At 48.0% G+C, this 20,355-nt stretch overlaps 2 protein-coding genes across 3 annotated transcripts in view; both read right to left on the bottom strand.

The window, feature by feature from the left end:
- Positions 1-438: 438 nt before the first annotated feature.
- LOC138808925 (death-associated protein kinase 2) overlaps positions 439-20,355 on the bottom strand; it is a 113,979-nt gene continuing 94,062 nt past the window's right edge. Inside the window, exons 8-12 of one of the 2 annotated variants that reach the window (XM_069995203.1) lie at positions 18,606-18,758; positions 17,884-17,929; positions 4,402-4,491; positions 4,219-4,302; positions 439-640 (exon numbers count right to left, since the gene is read on the bottom strand). In XM_069995203.1, coding sequence (XP_069851304.1) covers positions 560-640; positions 4,219-4,302; positions 4,402-4,491; positions 17,884-17,929; positions 18,606-18,758 — 454 coding nt within the window. In that variant the 3' untranslated portion in view covers positions 439-559. The remainder of the gene's footprint in view (positions 641-4,218; positions 4,303-4,401; positions 4,492-17,883; positions 17,930-18,605; positions 18,759-20,355) is intronic. The other variant, XM_069995204.1, reaches the window with a different exon arrangement.
- LOC138808836 (death-associated protein kinase 3-like) lies at positions 15,282-16,093 on the bottom strand. The gene is made up of 2 exons (XM_069995035.1): positions 16,055-16,093; positions 15,282-15,890 (listed from the first exon to the last, which is right to left on the bottom strand). The coding sequence occupies exons 1-2, from the start codon at positions 16,091-16,093 to the stop codon at positions 15,282-15,284; spliced, it is 648 nt and encodes a 215-aa protein (XP_069851136.1).

Raw genomic sequence — 20,355 nt, 5'->3', positions numbered from 1 at the left:
AGCAAAATCAGAACACAGTGGGATCGCACTGGACTTCGTTAGCAGGTCTGATGTGGATTTCTAGATTCCGTGTGGCTTTCTGGGAGGACATAGGATTGGTCCCTTACGCTCCAAGATTCTCTTCAGCTGATCCTCCTGTTCCCATGGGGGGCAGCTTCTGTCTTCTGGATGTTGATTGTTGACCAGGCTGCTTCTGAACTCCCTCATCCTGTAAGCTATGCTGCCCAAGTGTGGCCTTTGCCCCATAATGAAGATGATGTCCCTTACATCAAGTCCATGCCCCTCCCCCAGGTCCTGGGGTTGGCAGATAGACCAAAGCCAGTTTAGATGGAGGACTGAGAGGTTTGGGAATGCTGGCAGGTCTCCAGGCTCCCTGCAAAGTCTTCTGAATCCCGTGGGCTCCTCTCCCTCTTTCTTCCTCTCCCCCCACCCCCCTCCTACAAAGTGCTCAGGAATGCAGAACTCCTGGATGCTAATGATGAGCATGGTCCATGAGCTTGGACAGAAAGGAGCTCCACTGGGCCTGGACCTCCCTGGCAGCCACTGTGGGCTGAGCCATTTAGGATGTACTGCTCCTCCTCCGCGGGTGGAGAGCTTTCCTCCTGGCGATGTCCTCCTCCGAGTCACTCTCGCAATTTCTCTGGTGGGGGGAGAATAAAAGAGCCCCCAGGGGCAGGGTGTCATAGGATGCCAGGAATGGGACTGTGCTGGACAGGGGTGTCTAAGCTGGGAAGATGATGTAGAAGCAAAGTCTATTACTCCATGCAGAGACCAGAGGCAGGAAAGGGGCAGGAGGGGAAGCTTGAAATGAGGCCAAACCAACTGTGTGGAGGCTGGAGGCAGGAAGCTGGCATTCAAAGGCATGGGGAAAGGCCAAATTATAGTAATGAAAGTCACATCTGGTACTGTTTGTGGCTGCCACATAGTCATGGCCACCAGGATTGGAAGGTTGAGGGATCCTGGCTTTCCTGAGCTCAGCCTATAAAGAAGACACTGAATAGCCATAGGTTTCTCCCTCCAAGATCTGTCAGCTACCACAGCACCAGCTCTACCTTGACTTGCTTATATTGTATTGTCAGCAGCCTGCTGACGCTACACTGCTTTTCCAAGGAAATGATTTATGAGCTCCATTTTCATGAATGAGGAAGAAAGTAGAAGTATAATCTATTGTTAGTAAATTTCAATGTTCTCTAAACAAAAGGTTTTCTCTATCTCTTTTTTGCTTCTTTTCTTTTAAGGACAGTTCTTTTGGGAATCTGTGTAACTTAGGTCCCTTTGAGATCTAATCCTTTTCCATTTCTAGGGCGAGCCACTGAGATAATGGTATTGAGCTAGTAGAAAGAAGTCTATCCATGTGTGTTTGTGTGTGTGTGTGTGTGTGTGTGTGTGTATGTGTGTGTGTGTTTGTGTGTGTATGTGTGTGTGTGTGTGTGTGTGTGTGTGTGTGTACATGTATATACTGGGGCTTGAACTCAGGGGCTGGTCATTGTCCTTGAGCTTTTGTACTCAAGGGAAGTATTCTACCCTTGAGCCACAGCTCTACTTCTTGCCTTTTGTTGGTTCATTGGAGATAAGAGTTACACAGATCTTCCTGCCCAGGCTGGTTTTGAACCACGATTCTCAGATCTACCACCAGCATCTGGCAGAGGTTAATCTTTAGATGTTGGCACAAGGTCAAAGTTAAGAAAGAAATTAACTTTCTTTTCAATTGCTCTCTGTTCTCCTGCTCCCCAGATTGCATCTGATCAAAGCAGTGGAACCAGAGTCTCAGCCTGGAAGGCAGGCCTGCTGGCAGTCTGTCCTGCACACAACAGGTGAGCTTGGGTCAGCTGGAAATGCAAGGTCAAGATCAACATAAGCCAAATACATCCTGGACCAAGCTTGGCCATACCAATAAAAATAACTCAAGCTCTGCTGAATAGCAACCTTTTAGCATGAGTCAGAGCAGAACAATAAAAAGTAAGCTGGGTAAAGTCAGTCTGTGATGCAAAAGGATTCTCAGAGGGAGAACAGTTTAGTCTTCTTTAGAAAAGATGAGAATAGCAGCCAGAAAAGGGACTCAGCTCAGCCAAAGCCCCACAGGTCCTGGCAGGAACAGGAAATACACAAGAGCTCAGGCTGAAGAAAAAGGACTCAAGGACATGTGGAGAGCACAAGGCTGTGTACGTGTGTGTGTGTGTGTGTGTGTGTGTGTGTGTGTGTGTGTGTGTGTGTGTGTGTGTGTGTGTGTGTGTGTGTGTGTGTGTGTGTGTGTGTGTGTGTGGCAGAACTGGGCCTTGAATTCAGGGCCTTAAGCTTCCACTTGACTTTTTCTGCTCAAGGTTGACATTCTCTCACTTGAGCCATACCTCTACCCTGGTTTTTTGTTGTTTTGGGTTTGTTTGTTTGTTTGTTTTTGCTAGTTAATTGGAGATAAAGAATCTCTCAGATTTTTCTTCCTGGGCTGACTTTGAATGAACTGTGATCCTCTTGAGTTAACCTCTTGAGTGGATTAAAGGCATCAGCCTTTATTGTGTTTTTTTTTGTTTTGTTTTGTTTTTGGGTCCAGTCATGGGGCCTGAACTCTGGGCCTGGGCGCTGTCCCTCAGCTCTTTTAGCTCAAGGCTAGCACTCTACCACTTGAGCCACAGCGCCATTTCTGGCTTTTTTCTTTTTGCTAATGTGGTGCTGAGGAATTGAACCCAGGGCCTCAGGCATGCAAGGCAAGCACTCTACCACTGAGCCACCTTCCCAGCCCCTATTTATTGTTTTTGACACAGAGTCTTGTTATCAGGCTGGCCTCCTGCTTCAACCTCTCAACCTCTGGGATTACAGGCATCCACCATCCATCTACAGGAGGATTTTAAACAATTACTAATGTATTGAGCATGTATAAGGCAGGCTTTAAGAACAGATGATCATTTAAACCCATGACCATCTAATGAGGCAGAAACTATTATTAACTCCATTTAACAAATGGTGACATTTTAGCACAGGGATGTTAAGCACTTTCCTTAAAGCTGATAGATAGCAGATCTAAATTCTGATTGTCTGGCTCTAGAGGTATTACCAGACTCTCACTTTAAATGTACATGAAACTATGACAGTATAAAGGTGTTTTCTAAATATTATTGTTAATCATGGTGATCTAAAGCAAAACAAATGGAAATGTTGCAAAGAGAAGCTAAAGCTCCCACCCTAAAAGCAAATTGTGGGTAATCAGGGGTAAATTTTGGGCAAGGTGCTGGTGGATCACACCTATAATCTAGCTACTTAAGAAGCTGAGATCTGGGGGCTGGGAAGGTAGCTCAGCAGTAGAGTGCATGCCTTGCAAGCATGAGGCCCTGGGTTCGATTCCTCAGCACCACATAAACAGAAAAGGCCGGAAATGGTGCTGTGGCTCCACTGGTAGAGCGCTAGCCTTGAGCTGAAGAGCTGAGGGACAGCGCCCAGGCCCAGAGTTCAGGCCCCATGACCAGCAAAAAAAAAAAAAAAAAAAAAAGAAGCTGAGATCTGGATGGTCAAGGTTTGAAGCCAGTCCAGGTAGAAAAGTTGTGGAGATGCTAGCTCCAATTCACCAGTAAAAAGCTGGACTGGAATCAATGCTCAAATGGTAGAGAGAAAGCGGTGGGCAAGAAAGCCACTGAGTAAGAGCTAAGGCTCTGAGTTCCAAGTCCCAGCACTAGAAAAAAAAAATTAGGATGGTCTATGGCATTCATTCCTCCAAGCCCCCACAGACCCTGCAGGGCTGCAAGTCTTCAGAAGATTCCAGATCTTCCAAAAGCTCCTGTTATTCCATGGCAGTACCTTCCCACCCCAACACCACTAAGAGGACCCTCAAACACACACACACACACACACACACACACACACACACACACACACACACACACACACACACACACACACACACACACTTTGGAAAGCAGCGGAACACCCAATTCCTAAGTTGCTGCCCGAGTTGTAACCAACAAAAGGGCTTTTGGTTGGGTGCTGGTGGCTCACACCTGTAATCCTAGCTCCTCAGGAGGCTGAGATCTGAGGATCACAGTTCAAAGCCAGCCCAGGCAGGAAAGTCCATGAGACTCTTATCCCCAATTAACCAGAAAAAAAAAAAAAAAAGCTGGAAGTGGAGCTGTGGCTCAAGTAGCAGAGTGCTAACCTTCAGCACAAAAGCTGAGGGACAACAGCTAGGCTCTAAGTTCAAGCCCCAGGACCATCACATCTGCACTTACTCACCAGGTCCGCAGCTGGCCTCAGGTGCACCTTCTTCATCAGGGAGCGTGTCAGATGATTGCACAAGGAGACAATGCTGAAGGAGAGCTGAGGGGGAGGAACAAAGGATCCATAGGTAGAAGGCCCAGGAGCCCCACCTGCACCCATCCCCATCCCCACCCTCACCTTCCCCAGATCCTGACCCACCTTCCACCTCCTACGGACATATTGCTTCTTAAAATTCTCCAGGTTGACCACAGACTCCCTTCGCACCATGGCTTGCTGAGTGTCCACCGGCTGAGAAAGAAAGCACAGAATGGCAATGTCATTCACTAGACTTCAGATGGCAGCCAACGCACCTCCCTGCAGGACCACAGCCTGCCCCTGGCCCCTTCCCAGTGGGGAAGGAAGTACAGTGGAAATCACAGTGAGAGCACCCGTACAGATGGCTCAGCTGCCATTGGAGATGCCCTGAGCTTTTATTATCACTGGCCAGGCTGGAGGCCCCGCCTCTCCTGAAGACAGAGGCATGAATTAGCATCACCTTGGGAAGAGGGTCACGGGACAGCATGACCCCGCCCAGTACACTGGGCTGACTCTCTCGGCTTGGCTCAGCAGAACGGAAGTCTTGCTGGAAGTTGGTAATGTTCCTTTACAAAATAAATAGAAGGAAATAGGGTCCTTGATGGGGGTCAGATAGAGACAGCTATATCTACTATACATGTAGTAGCCCTTCACGGCCTGGCAGTCCTGACATGGCTTCTCTGAGCCTCAGTTTTCCCATTTGTAATAATTTCATTGCCATTGAGTTACTGAGGGTTAAATGATTGAGGATAACCTAATCGCAACTAAGCTGTTACCATTCCTGTCTTCTTTGTTTCCTCTTAAATGTCCTCTTTTTGTAAAACATGGTTATCTGAAACCAAGAGATAAGATTTGGGGAGTTCTATGGACCCCCTGAAATGCTTTGCAGATTTTACTATGTGAATGTGTTACATGAATGGTCACATGCAGCATTGTCCCTATGACTAAAAAGTAGAATCAATCTAAGTATGTGTGATGATGGGTCCAACAACCTTTGGATTGTCCATACAACAGAAACAAGTGTCTTGTTGATGGATGCTGCTGTATAGAGTTACCTTGAAATCATTAACTGGAAAAAGCCAGACATAAATGGTCCATATTATGTGACTCCATTTATACAAAATGCCCAGCACAGGCAAACCTATAGATGGAAGTGGGTTTAAGTTTCTGGGGACTGAAAATAGGAGCATGTATGTGTACAGACATGCATTTCTTCTAAGCAATCACTAGCTTCCAATTTGGTATTGGTACTTGAACTTGAACTCAGAGCCTTATACTCTTGTTTGGCTTTTCCACTCAAGGCTAGAAATCTACCACCACACACACCCCAGTTCTGGCTTTTTACTGGTTACTTGGAGATAAGAGTCCCACGGGCTTTCCTGTCCTGGGTGGCTTTGAACTGTGATCCTCAGGTCTCAGCTTCCTGAGTAGCTAGGATTCCAGGCATGAGGCACTGTGCTCAGCCCCCATTTATTTTTAAAGGACCGCTCTCAAGAACATGAAGGCCCAGGAGGATCCATGGGTCCTATGTGGCTTGATTTCCCTCTGCTCCTATTCTAAAACCACCATTCAGCATCGGTGAGCGCTTCGCTACGTGGGGCGCGTAGCTCTGCTCCTGCTGGTTTTTGTCATGGTACCAGGTCCCCAGAGGCTGCCAGTGTGTACTGCTAGCTCACCCTACTCTGGACCTGGCATCTACTTGAGATCCATTCCAGGACTGTCCCATCCCCCTGGAAGGTCTCAGTGTTTCAAAGCCCAATTCAAGTGGGACTTCCTGTGACAACTTGCAAGAAATGTCTCTATCCCTGACATGGAATATAACCCAGGAATATTATTTATAAAAAAACAAGCCAGGCAGCAGTAGCTCAGGCCTGTAAGCCTAGCCACTCAGAAGGCTGAAATCTGAGGATCACAGTTCAAAGCCAGCTTAGGAAGGAAAGTCTGTGAGACTCTTTATCTCCAAATAACCATCCCCCCAAAGAACAAACCCCTAAAGGAGCTGTGGCTCAGATGGTAGAACAAAATAAAATAAAAATAAAAGGCTCAGGGATTCAGGGACAGTGCCCAGCCCCGGGAACAGCATGCACACACATGCGCACATGTGTGCGCGTGCACGTGCACACACAGACACACACACACAAGTAGAGGACTGGTATACCCCTGACCTGCCCATGGCACCTCCATGCTCATTTGCTATGCGTAGCACCTGTCTCTGCCAGCTTGGCAGTGAAGGCCTCTCACTGCAAGGCAGCAACTTGAAGCCACAGGGACGTTCTTCCGGTCTCTGTTAATGCCCCAGGCTCCTCCTCTTCCCTCCCCTTTGGCCTAACAATCCTGGATGTTGGATAACTGCATGGTTGCTTTAGCAGTTTCTTCAGCTGCTGAAAGAGACAGACTGGAAGAAAACCTCAAGACCTAGGATGTGTTCTATCTCACCAATGAGAGGCCGAAACCACTTGATCAGCCCAGTCACCACATACCGTGAAAGTGTGTCATGATGATCTCATTCCCCACATCCCTGCCTGGAACTCAGCAGGAGAGCTCTAGGTGTGTGAGAGAACAGGAGCAAAGTGAAGGCAATCTTCAAGTACTTGAGATGAGAGAAAGCCATAGGCTGTTCATCCTTCCAAACTGGAAACACAGGGTTGGGAATGTGGCTTAGTGGTAGAGTGCTTGCCTAGCATGCATGAAGCCCTGGGTTTGATTCCTCAGTACCAAACTGGAAACACAGAGGTTTGGGCCAAGGGTGCGGGAGAGAACAGAGGAAAAGGTAGCAGACAAGGAAAAGAGGAGGAAGAGAATCATCAGACCATATCCACCTCTCCTGACCCCTTCTGCAACTATTTATCACCCCTCTACATACTACATGTGCAAGCCCAGCCCTAAGGTAGGGTCCTCCTGGAAGGGAGGCTTTTCTGTTCCCATGGTTCCCCCAAGTCTCTCCATATACCCCCAATGAGCTCCAACAGACCCCCCAACCCCAGGTGAAATGTCAGGTGGGGCTGTTCCCACCACCATTCACTCAAAGTGACACAATTACTTCTACAGCCCTGTCTATGTGCTGCACACAACAGCCTGATCCCTAGGAGATGGCCACCTGAGCACTGAATCTGTCAGCTGGGCCTTTGCTAATCAAAGGCCTCCTTAGATGCTAAGAGGCTCACCAAAGGCGGATACTCCGCTCAGCCTACCAAGTCAGATGGAAATGCTGTAGGGAAATCTGTTCCTGAAGCAAAGGTGGCACAAACTCTTGGTGAACCTGGGGCTGGGGAGAAGGGGGAGACACCTACTACCCCCTGTATGCACATGGGAGGCTGTCTCTAGCCTTGTTGGTCCATGCATGCTGTCAGGGAGCCTAGGGAATTCTTTGGCTGGAGTCAGGTTATGTTTATGGCGAGGTAAATGCATCTGATACAGTTCAGTGCACAAGGCAGGTCATCATCAACATCTCCAGAGCAAGGAGAGGAAGTAACAGCCGCCACCAAGGCCTGAGAAAAGAGCCCTGGCTTTCCAGAAGACTTTTTCTCTAAATACCAGACTTCCTGTAGAAACTGCAGACAGATGGCAGCTTTTCAGATCTCCATCTATTCCGTAGCACCATGATTCTCCTCAGAAAGCCTGGAACACCCACTTTTCTTTCTGCCTGGAGCTGTCACTCTGCATTGCTCCCTCTCCTCTCCCTAAGCTAAGTCTCTCACCTGGTGGTAACTTGCATGGCTCCTTTTGCTGGCTGGGCCTGGCTCTGCTGCCCACAGTACCTGTTTTTCTAGGAAGAGGCACAGGAATCTTGTGGGCTTCTGAGCCTCCGCCTCCTGCTAACAGGTGAGAAGATTCAGAAAGGCCAACGGGCTGAGGGCTGCCCTTGGACAAGGTAGAAATGTCTCTTTTCTGTGCCTGGCCTGGTTTTGCTTTCCTGTTAAGATTCTGGCATGAGGGCTGGGAAGGTAGCTCAGCGGTAGAGTGCATGCCTTGCAAGCATGAGGCCCTGGGTTCGATTCCTCAGCACCACATAAACAGAAAAAGCCAGAAGTGGTGCTGTGGCTCCAGTGGTAGAGCGCTAGCCTTGAGCTGAAGAGCTGAGAGACAGCGCCCAGACCCAGAGTTCAGGCCCCATGACCGGCAAAAAAAAAAAAAAAAGATTCTGGCATGAATACATGGATGTGATCTTCACTTTTTGGAGCCATTTCTTGTCTCTGGGGAACAGTTTCCAAAGCTCTCCTTCCTGTATGGTTTCAAGGGACTTGAAAGACATCAACCAAATACCAGGTGATGTGTTCACCTGATGTGAACAAGCCAAGGGTCTGTAACAGGGCACCCTTGGGAGATGTGGGGATGTGAGTAGGGAAAGATTGTTCAGATGACATGGAAGAGGGGGAGATGGAAATCAATGCTAATTTTGTCAGGGATGAGATAGCAAAGTCCTAAGTGGGTATGGTGGTGGCATATTCCTGTAATATCAGCAACTCAGGAGGCCAGAGAATCCATGAGTTTAAAGATAGCCAGGACTACATCAAGTGAGACTATGTCATTATGTCATTTTCTGTGCTTTGATGCAAGTTTTGAACATTGTTTTCCATAATCAAGTTAAAAACAGTAACTTTTTTTTTTCTGGTCCTAGGGCTTGAACTCGGGGCCTGGGCTCTGTCCCTGGGCTTCTCTGTGCTCAAGGCTAGTGCTGTACCACTTGAGCCACAGCACCACCTCTAGCTTTTTCTGTTTATGTGGTACTGAGGAGTCAAACCCAGGCCTTCATGAATGCTAGGTGAGCACTCTACCACTGAGCCACATTCCCAGCCTGATCAAAACAATAACCTTTTTTGGGGGGTCAGTCATGGGGCCCAAATTCTGGGTCTGGGTGCTGTCCCTCAGCTCTTCAGCTCAAGGCTAGCACTGTACCACTTGAGCCACAGCACCACTTCTGGCCTTTTCTGCTTATCTGGTGCTGAGGAATCGAACCCAGGGCCTCATGCATGCAAGGCAAGTCTTCTACCACTGAGCTACCTTCCCATCTCAGAAACAATAACTTTTTGAAAGGCCAAGTGCCAATGGTCAAGCCTGTAAGCTACTCAGGAGGCTGAGATTTGAGGATCACAGTTCCAAGCCCAGCCTGAGCAGGAAAAACCTGTTAGATTCTTATCTCTAATTAACCACCAAAAAAGGCTGGGAATCAAGCTGTGGCTCAAGTGGTAGAGCACCAGTCCTGAGCAAAAAAGCTAAAGGACAGTGCCCAAGCCCTGAGTTCAAGCCCCAGTACCAGCACACGCACACACACACACACACACACACACACACACACACACACACACACCCTTTTAAATTTCTATAATCCTTTTCTTGTTACTTTCTATACAACAGTATGAGTTTCTGACTCAATCTGGGTTCACTGCCATTCAAAATTCTTTTCAGTATCCTTCACAAAGATACAGCTGGGGTGGGGGGTCGTTGATGATGGAGAGAGCGTATCAAGATTGCCTCAGGAGAGGTTGGAGGTATGGTGCAGGTGGTAGAGCACCAGCCAAGGAAAGCATCAGCTAATGAGTTCTAGTCTTGGTCTCAGACCAAAAAACAAAAAAGATCGCTTCAGCTCCCTGCTGCCTCTTGCCTGGCCCTAATCAGAATTCATCTCGCCTGCTTTTTTTTTAAATCTAATTTACATATTAGATATCTGTATTTTATCACTCACAGCCTTTTCCACCACTCAAATTACGCAGGAGCCCATCTGCCTCAGATACCCAACCAGTCTTTTCTTCAGGAGTTTTCTTGTCCTTATCTATCATTCCCCCCCTTACCCACCCAGGAGTCAGCACACAATTAGTGTTTGTTCAGTCCTTCTGGGCTACTTGTACATGCCCACTGCTGGTTTTCCTTTCCAAGGCAAAGAATCTCCTCCGTGGGCCAAGAATTTCACAAAGGAGAAAAAGCATTTAGTGCCAGACATTTACAGAAGGTCCACAGTAGTGTGTGTGTGTGTGTGTGTGTGTGTGTGTGTGTGTGTGTGTGTGTGTGTGTGTGATAGTTGGGCCACTTCCAAAACTGACTGTGCTGTGGAATCAGTGAAAGGGAGAAGGAAGTTACCATTGTTATTGTCATCAGTAGGGGATGGGGCTCATGCAGAAGGTTCTGGCTTCTCCTACCATGATTACTTGGTTTCATTCTCCTCCATTGCCAGCTTCCAGCATTTGCAAAATCATTCTCAACCAAACCATTACCACCCTTCCTGACGAACACAACTGTAAGGCTCTGCTTCTAAAGGCCCACTTCCCAGATTCCTTGAGAATCTGCATACACAGCCCCTGCCTTCCCATTGGCCAGGATGGGGCTTAAACTCAGCATGGAAACGGACCTTTCATTCACAGTGTGGTGAATTAAACATTCTCCATGGTGGCAGAAGGAGCTATCCACAGAATGCCACCAACTGCCCCCTACTCCCTTGTTCAAAGCTCCTCCCTCCACCCCCAGGTCCCAATGAAACATTCCCATTGGCTATGGCAGTCCTATCCTGGACATGGTTGTCAAAATGGCATCCCTGACCATGTGAGGGGGACAGAGGACACAGGTCTCACAGCTGTCCCTTACAGGCCTTCTTGGGCTTCCTTTGATGCTAAAGGAGAATGGAATTTTGACGGACAGGTGACCGGGGAAGGTCAGTCATGGTCTTCTCTGAGTTCTCTGCAAGAGTTGGAGGCATTCACTCCATTCCCTCTTGTCTTTGGATGCTCTTTATATGGAAACAGGTCTATATAGAAAGCATCAGAAGGAGCTATGGTTTACCAGAGACTCACCATGAACACAGAGAGGACCACAAACACTGTTTTGAAGAAAGCTACTTAGAACCGGGCACCTGTGGCTCACGCCTGTAATCCCAGCTATTCAGGAGGCTGAGCTCTGAGGATCACCAAGGCAGGAAAGTCCATGAGACTCTTATCTCTAAGTAACCACCAGAAAACTAGAAGTGGCACTGTGGCTCAAGTGGTAGAGTGCTAGCCTAGAGCTGAGTAGTGCAGGGACAGCGTCCAAGCCCAGAGTTTAAGCCCTATGACCAAACACACAGAGAGAGGGGTGGGGGGAGAGAGACGGACAGAGAGAGAGAGAGAGAGAGAGAGAGAGAGAGAGAGAGAGAGAGAGAGAGAGAGAGCTACTTAGGCCTAGTTGCCCAGCAGCTGGTAACTCCAGCCAAGCCTTGTTCTCTCTGACAGCTAGAAAATGAGGGTAGTTCACACTGGAGGATCACCTCACAGCTGATTCTACAAATCCAAGTTATGTCTCTTTTTCCTAATTCAAATCATTATCGCCATTTTCCTTTCATTGCATTTATTTTGACCTTCACAGGAAAGATTACCCTGCACTGCTCTCCACTGGTGACCTTCCTCTCCTTAAGAAACCTGGTTTTGAAGGTCATGGCCTGTCATAGCCACAGGGACCTTTGATATTTGCAGTCTATGTGTGTGTGTCTATTTGCAAGTCCTGGGACTTGAACTCAGAGCCTGTCCCTGAGATCAAGGGTGATGCTCTACCACTTAAGCCACAGCTCCTCTTCTGTTTTTTTTTTTTTTTTTTTTTTTTTGTGGTTAATTGGAGATAAGAGTCTCACAGACTTTCCTGACCAGTCTGGCTTTGAACCACAATCATAAGATCTTAACCTCCTGAGTAGCTAGGATTAAAGGCATGAGCCACCAGTGCCCAGCTGTATTTGAAAATATCTGATACCAAACAAGTCTATGATAAGACTTCTGAAAGATTGTTGAGGTCATCTATACCAATTTCCTGAAATGGGACACAAGAAATGGGACTTTGTCCTCTTTCAGATCTCAGAAGTCAGGAGGTGTCATGGATCAATGGTGTTGAGTGCTATGGGGTTAAGTGTAGACAGGTCCTGAGAGAGGATTGCCCTGCTTTGGCCAGCCAGGTGGAGCCAATCAGGCTCCGACTGTGAGCATGACAGTCTTTTCTTTACGTTTCTCAGTTAGCACACTGACTGTGCAAACTCAGAGAGCAAAGCTGCTTTAGGCTATGTTTCTTGGCTCTCCCTTTCTGCATGGTGACTTTGGTTCTCATTTCTCCTCTGCAAGTGTTTCAGCTCTATGAAGGTGTATTTGGGAGTGTCTTCTTATAGGCTGTCCCTTGCTAGGCTTTTTTTTTTCTGAATAGTACATATAATAATGATGTATCTTTTTTTTTTTTGGTGGTAGTGGTACTGAGGTTTGAACTCAGGACCTTGTGCTTGCCGGACAGGTGTCTTACCACTTGAGCCACATCTCCAGTGATGTATTCAATACTCATTGTTTCTTATATTTGATGGCAAAAGTTCCTATTACAAATAGATGATATTTGAAATGATGCACTTTGCTAACATAAGATAGGAAGCCAAGAAAAGATTTCATGAGATCAAGATCTTATGTGTTATCCTAACACTCTTCCTGTCTGTGCTGTTCACTGGGCATTCCCTTCCAGGAACGCTAGTTCAAGACCCACTAATGACTTCCTACAACTCTGGGGAGAAAGACAGTGCTCCTTCACATAGTCAAAACCCTGCTGGTCCTATCACATCTACATCATACTCCTGTTCTCTTCTTGCTGGCTTTCCTTCTGTCTTCTTATTACCAGCCTTCTGGTGAATGCCTTGTTGAGAGTACTTTTCTCCCAAGTTTGATAACTGTTATGCAGCCCTTGCCCTATGGTCTGCTTCTCTTTGGTAGCATGTGATCTATCTGTAGGTTCTGTCTATTTGTGATTATTAATTAATTTATTTTTTATTTTTGCTGGTCCTGGGGCTTGAACTCAGGGCCTAAGCGCTATCTCTGGGCTTTCCCCCCTCAAAGCTGGCATTCTACTACTTCAGCCACAGTCTCCACTTCCAGCTTTTTGATGATTCATTGGAGATAAGAGAGTCACATGGACTTTCCTGCCCAAGCTGACTTTGAACCATGATCCTCAGATCTCAGCCTCCTGAGTAGCTAGGATGATAGGTGTGAGCCACCGGTGTCCAGTTTCCTGTGTGTAACTCTTGATTAATGTTGGAATCCTTCACTTCATATGACAGAAGGGCTCTACTTTGACCACTAATGATATGATCTGGAGGGGGAAAAAAATCACATTTCCCCTCTGTTTCCTCATTTCTAACCTGGGCATCACATCTAATATAATTATCTGGCAGGGCTGTTTTGTGAGGCCATGAAGAGCCTTTGAAACTATACTATACTCAGCCCAGGCTTCCAGCATGATTCTGGGCCTTTAGCTGCGCAGTGCGTCTAGGGTTATATCAATTGGCTTGTCCTCTGGGGAAGGAAGTTGAGATCATGCCATTTGCAGCAAAGGATGCTCAAAGCTTTGGGTCCTGAAGGGACCACTGGGCCATGGACTTCCCAATCTTTATATCCACCCTGTTCAAAAACTCATGTAATTTCTCAGGCATTCAGGGCCTGGTATACAAGAAAGGAATCTCCCTGTTGAGAGCCTTTTGGTGTTCACTTTTAACACAATGTTGGCGTTCTGAGCTAAAAGTTGGGGGAAACGGTGGGGAAGGGGGAGATGCTTCCCCTTCCCTTTTACTTTGCAGATTGAGCTTCAGACCTAAACAGGCCTGGGAAGGAACAATGATGGAACCTTCTAGGGCATAGGTCCTGGGACAATCACCTATATGTCACCCAAATCTGGCAAAATACATAGCATTAACTCCCTGACTTCTGGGATTTGAACTTTATTAGTAAGGTGAACTCACCTTAGTTTACAGTTAACCTCTCCACTTCCTCCCTTATACCTCATTTCAGAGCTGAGCACTCTGAGTTTCCATTTTATCTCTATCAACTATCTATGAGTGATTCTAAGTCATTGCCCCTCTGAGTCACAGGTGAGAGGGAAATGAAGAATACCTTCACCCATCTTCCTATTTTGCAGAGTTGATCTCTGAGACTCACCTGAAGTCCCAGGCATGAGGGCAAAAGGGAAAAGTCAATTCAAATAAAAGATAATACGTTATATATTTTAAATCTCTGCATCTGGCTGGGCGCAGGTGGTTCACGCCTATAATCCTAGCTCCTCAGGAGGCTGGGATCTAAGGATCATGGTTCAAAGCCCACCTGGGCAAGAAAGTCCATGAGACTCTTATCTCCAATCAACTACTAAAAAAGAAAGAGAAAAGAAAAGCCAGAAATGGTGGTGTGGCTCAAGTGGTAAATTACTAGCCTCGAGCAAAATAGCTCAAGAACAGAGCCCACACTTCAGTTCAAGTCTTATTTGGCACGTACGTGCATGCGTGTGCATGCATACACATACACATACACACACACACACACACACACACACACACACACACACACACACACACACACACACACACACACACACACACATCTGTATCTGTCAGAGGAAAGTACCCTGCTGAGTTATCCTTATTATTATCCTGAGTTAACTTCATGCTTGCCCATAATCTGCGATCATAAGGGATGTAGGCAGGATGTGAGAGATGAACTAATCCATCATTAGCCAACTTTCTCATGGAGAAGGTACCTCTGAAGGGGCTTTCACTTTTTTAATTGTTTCCACAGCTCGACTTGCCTGCCAGCTCTCTTGCAGAAAACCAGACTAAAATGAATAATCAGCTGGGTGTCAATGGTTCTTAACTACTGTCATCTTAACTATGCAGGAGGCCAAAAATCTGAGGATCACAGTTCAAAGTCAGCCCAGGCAGAAATTTTGTGACACTCTTATTTCCCAGGAACCAACTAGAAGCCAGAATTGGAGGTATGGTTCAAATGCTACAGTGAAAAGCCAAGCAAGAGCGTCTAGGCCCTGAGTTCAAGCCCCATCACAAGGAACAAAACAAAACAACACCAAAAATAAACCTAACACCTCAGTGAGTGTGAATTTTCTGGAGGGGGCTGGTGCTATGCTACAGATACCCACACACCCTGCAGGATAATTGTCACTGGGTGCATGCTCTGGCTGGACAGAAGACACAGGCTTCTGTACATCATCCTAGATGCACCACCGCTGGATCCCAGCATTCAGAGCTTCAAGCCAGCCAGGACTTCCTCAGTGCGTGATCTGTGGAGCAGCTCAGACAGGGATTCGCTGGCATCCGGACAGAACACGGAGCCCCGGCCATCTGTGTCCCCACTCTCCGGCTGGAAGCCGCCCACCAGTTCCTGCATCCATTGGAGGTCTGCTGACACCTCCCGCCTCAGAGCTTCAAACTGAGCCTGCAGATGGTCCAACTTCCTAGCCACACCTCCCAGGCTGGATCCTGCCACTTGGATGTCTTCTCGAAGGAGTCTCTTCAAGGACTTCACCTTCCGGAACTCGTACCTGAGCTGGGACAGGTCATGCCGGGCCTTCTCATTCTCTTCTCGGTACCAAGCCTCCTTCTCATTGTAGATGGAGACCAGGGCCTCCACGTCATCCTGGAGAGTGTCATGAGCCTCTGCCAGGTCACGACATCCCTGATCCACCCGAGCCACATCCTCTACCACGTGGGCAAAACGCTCAAAGTTGACATAGGAGTTGTTGTGGGGCATGCTTGAGTGGCATTTGAGGGTATACTCTCTCAGGCGTTTGGTCTTCAGCTGGGTGGGCTGTGTCTTCCGCTGTTCAGGAGCTCTGACCTCTCCTTTGGACTGGCAAGGTGTTCAGACAGAAGAACCAGAATATTAATGTGGGGGAGGTTCCAAAGGGCAGGCCAAGCTGCAGGCAGAAGGCACGTGCATGGCTTCTTGGCAGTCACGGCATGTATCAGGCAATGGGGAGAGCCAGGGTGGGGCTGACACCCCCCCCCACAGACCATCAGAAAGGTCAAGGAGTGTGGGGGTGCTGCCTGCATACTCACGCCAGAGCAGAGGGGTCCAAGGCCATTAGAGGGAGTCTTCCCACACGCACAGCACTTAAGGGGCCGCATGCAGACAAGCAGGCTGCAGCAGGATTTTACACACACAAGGGCTGGAGCACATCAGGCCACAGCTGGCAGAGGGAGGCTGATGGGTGTCTCTCTTTCAGTGTTCCTTGGGCCTTGGAAACACTCAGCATGCTCATCAGGAAGGAGCCCAAGAGACTCCCTAGTGCTGGGATCTGAGTTCACCCCCCATCTAGAGAGTCCTTGGCCTTTCCTTCCCTTCCAAGAGGAAGTGAATTTGACCTCCTCTCAGATTCTTCCAACCCTTCTTGTTTCCCATTACCCAAAGGCCTCTGCCCTTTTTATCTGCATGGGATCATCTTCACTAGCCTTTTCATTGAACCATCAACTGCATCAGAAGTCTGGAGAGTGCTCAGACAACCCTTGTCTCAGAGTGTCAGCCTTCCAAGGTGACTTTTACTATACCAGATGGTGAGATCCTCTGAAAAACAGCAGCTGGAACCTCGATTAAAAAGAAAGCAAGAGGCCAGGAGCTGCTGGCTCACACCTGTAATCCTAGCTGAGATCTGAGGATTGCAGTTCAAAACCAGCCGGGGCAAGAATGTCCATGAGACTCTTATCTCCAATTAACCACCGGAAGTGGTGCTGTGGCTCAAGTGGTAGACTACTAGCCTTGAGCTGAAGAGCTTAGGGACAGCGTCCAGGCCCAGAGTTCAAGCCCCACGACCAGAAAAAAAAAGAAGAAGAAGAAGCAAGGCAGAGATTCACCTTGTTGTCTCTACCATCCTAAGTGGGAACAGAATTGCCTCTCTCTGTCTCAGGGCCCAGTTTCTCAGTCCTTGGGGTATCTGGGGAAGCTATGTGATGGATTTGAATGTCATCTTCTACTCAGAATGCCAAAAGTCAGAAAGAAGGAGCTATATCAAGATTTGTTCATTACCACCCAAGCGTCCTGCTTTTTGCTTTGAGAAATGATGGTGACATGCCCCAAGGTCAAAGAACATTTTATAAGATGGTCTCAAAGGGAAAAAGTTCAACTGAGATTGTGTGTGTGTGTGTGTGTGTGTGTGTGTGTGTGTGTGTGTGTGTGTGTGTGTGTGTGTGTGTGTGAATCCTGGGGTTTGAACTCAAGGCTTGGGTGCATTGTGCTTAAGGCTAGCACTCTACCACCTGAGCCACAGCTCCACTTCCACTTTGGTGATTAATTAGAAATAAGAGTCTCACATACTTTTGCCAAGGCTGGCTTTGACCCACAATTCTCAGATCTCAGCCTCCTGGATAGCAAAGATTACAAGGCATGAGCCTGAGAGTTATGAGGGTTTCATTTCATAAGCAAGGTGAATATATAAAATATAAACTTAAGGTAGCAGAACCCTATTTGATTTTTTTTGGGGGGTCCGGTCGTGGGGCCTGAACTCTGGGCCTGGGCACTGTCCCTCAGCTCTTCAGCTCAAGGCTAGCGCTCTACCACTTGAGCCACAGCGCCACTTCTGGCTTTTTTCTTTTTGCTTATGTGGTGCTGAGGAATCGAACCCAGGGCCTCAGGCATGCAAGGCAAGGGCTCTACCACTGAGCCACCTTCCCAGCCCCGCAGAACCCTATTTGAACAAGCTCAGTCCTTTTGGGGGCCCCAGACTAGCTGTCATCTGTGCCCAAGAGCCAAGCAACAGTCTTCCCATGGGTCCTTTGCATTTAGCTACCATGGCCAGTCTTGGTGACAGAACAGTCCTGATCACTGGAAATCACCACTGTGCTCTTACCGTGATCCAGGGGTGTCTGAGAGCCTCTTGGATGGTGAGCCGTTTCCTGCAACAAAGATTGGAAAGTGGTGACCATCCACGTGGGCAGGCACTGGGAATCTGGCATTCTGAATCTGGAATTCATTAACTAAGCCATCCAAACGGCATGATGGGGGAAACCAAGATAGCCATGAAGCAGTTTGAATTTCCCACACTCCTGGAAGATCCTCAACAGAGAGATCTTCCCACCTAACCTTCACCTTCAGTTCCAAAGCGAAAGGCCTAACAGCAACTCTCAAGGAATGTCGTAAAATGCACGATTCTTTCAGAACCTCCCAAAAGCCAGTTCTCCATGGCTAAGCCCATACTTTCTGTCTTCCCTGTGTCCTTCACTGCTCTGTATGCAGGTAGAATCTGAACCATGTGAGGCTCTATCTGAGGTCCAGGTGCCTTTGGATCAGACTGTGGAAGCCCTGAGAACTATGGGTTGGCTTCCAAACACACATGCGCAGCAAGGAGGCGCAGACACACACAGATCTATAATCTTGTTCTTTCAGCAGAGGGCAGAAAGACTTGAGCAAACAAGATGAAGGGCAGCCACAGCACCTGCCCGGTGTGAGAGTTTAGTGGCACAGGTATCAGCTGTGGGCCAGCGAGGTCAGCCTGACACAGCTCTGAGATGGGCAGAAGAGAATCAGTACCTGAGAAACTAGTGATTTTTTTTTTCTCCTCCGTCCTCTTACCGGGTCTCTTTCACCAGAAGCTTTCGAATGAAGTCCTTGGCCAGCTCGCTAGTCTGGCTGAAGAACTCCTCGTCAAAGTCGTAACTCACTGCTGTGATATTTGCCAGTGTTTCCTGCTTCGTGTCTCCCAGGAAAGGGGAGGCTCCACTTAGGCTGAGTACAACAGAGAAAGAGCCACATGACTGTGGGAAACTGGATGGTAATGGGAGCAATAGACTCCCAGGAACCCTGTCCTGTACTGCGCATGGCAGTGCGGGAGGTGTCTGGCAGCCCAGCTTGCCCTCTCTGGGCAGCCAACCCTCAGACTTTGCAATGCACTGCAGTTCAACGCACCTTACATAGCTCCTGCTAAGGACCCAATGGAGAGAGACTTTGGCTTCTGAGTGCTTCAGAAGTTGAGAGGAACTGGGCATCAGTGGCTCATGCCTTTAATCCTAGCTACTCAGGAGGGCTGAGAACTGAGGAATGTGATTTAAAAGCCAGCCCCAGTAGAAAAGTCCCAGAGATTCCATCTCCAAGTAACCAGCAAAAAAGCTGGCCTGGAGGTGTGACTCAAGTGGTAGAGAGCCAGCCTTGAGCAAAAAGAAGCCAAGGGTGTATAAGAAAAGCCCTGAGTTTAAGCCTTAGTACAGGCATGCCCCACCCCCCCAAAAATAAAAGCTCTACTGAGTAGTCAGTGTTTGAACCCCCTTGCTACATACAGCTCAGGGGAGGAGAGCTCACTATGTTGTTATACCAGCCCAGCCCAGGTGCTAATTTATGGGGGTCTTTAGAAAATGATCCCTATGGAACACTGGTGGCTATGGGCCCACATTAACCCTAGCATGCCATAAAAATACCATTTCCCAACCAGGCACATAATCCTAACTATTCAGGAGGCTGAAATCTGTGGACCATGGTTCAAAGCCAGCCTAGGGAAAAAATCTTATCTCTAGATAACCACCAAGAAGCTGGAAGTAGAACTGTGGCTCAAGTGGTAGAGGGTAAGCCTTAGGCAAAAAAAGCTCAGGGACAGGGCTGGAAAGGTGGCTCAGTGGTAGAATGCTTGCCTTGCACGCACAAGGCCCTGGGTTCGATTCCTCAGCACCACATAAGCAGAAAAAGCCCGAAGTGGTGCTGTGGCTCAAGTGGTAGAGTGCTAGCCTTGAGCTAAAGAGCAGAGGGACAGTGCCCAGGCCCAGAGTTCAGGCCCACGACCCACCAAAAAAAAAAAAGAAGAAGAAGAAGGAGCAGCAGCAGCAGCTCAGGGACATCCCCCAGTCCCTGAGTTCAAACCCCAGGAATGGCACACACACAAAAATAGTACCTCCCATGTTTGCATGTTTTCTGTGAGGGGAAGGGCTGGAAGATTGAATCCCCTCTACCTGCCAAGGACACCATAGCACAGGTCTAGGAGTGTGTGCACACAGTACTTATCCACCCCCTTCCTGCAGCAGGACATTTCTGATTTAAGAAACAGGCCTAAAGGTAAATTTCCCATCAAAGGTCACCAGGCTAGAAAGTAAGAGCATGGGGTCTCCAGCTCCAGGTGAGGCCTGGTGAGCAAACAAGGCAGGAGATCTCTGCTTCAAGCAACTAGATACCCAGGACAGGAAAGAAAGAAACAGGGACTTGGGGAAAGGATGAGAGATGGGGAGAGAAAAAAGAAGGAGCAGGAAGAAGCAGGCAAAGACTGCTTCATGATTGTTCCAAAAGAGTGTATGTGTGTGTGTGTCTCTCTCTCTTTCTCTGTCTTTCAGTGTCTCTGTCT

Source organism: Dipodomys merriami, unplaced genomic scaffold (assembly GCF_024711535.1).
Source record: "Dipodomys merriami isolate MVZ:Mamm:240054 unplaced genomic scaffold, mDipMer1.0.p SCAF_48, whole genome shotgun sequence".
In the NCBI taxonomy this organism is placed as follows: Eukaryota; Metazoa; Chordata; class Mammalia; order Rodentia; family Heteromyidae; genus Dipodomys; species Dipodomys merriami.
Note: the sequence above shows the minus strand (reverse complement) of the source record. Positions and strands in the feature narration are given on the sequence as shown.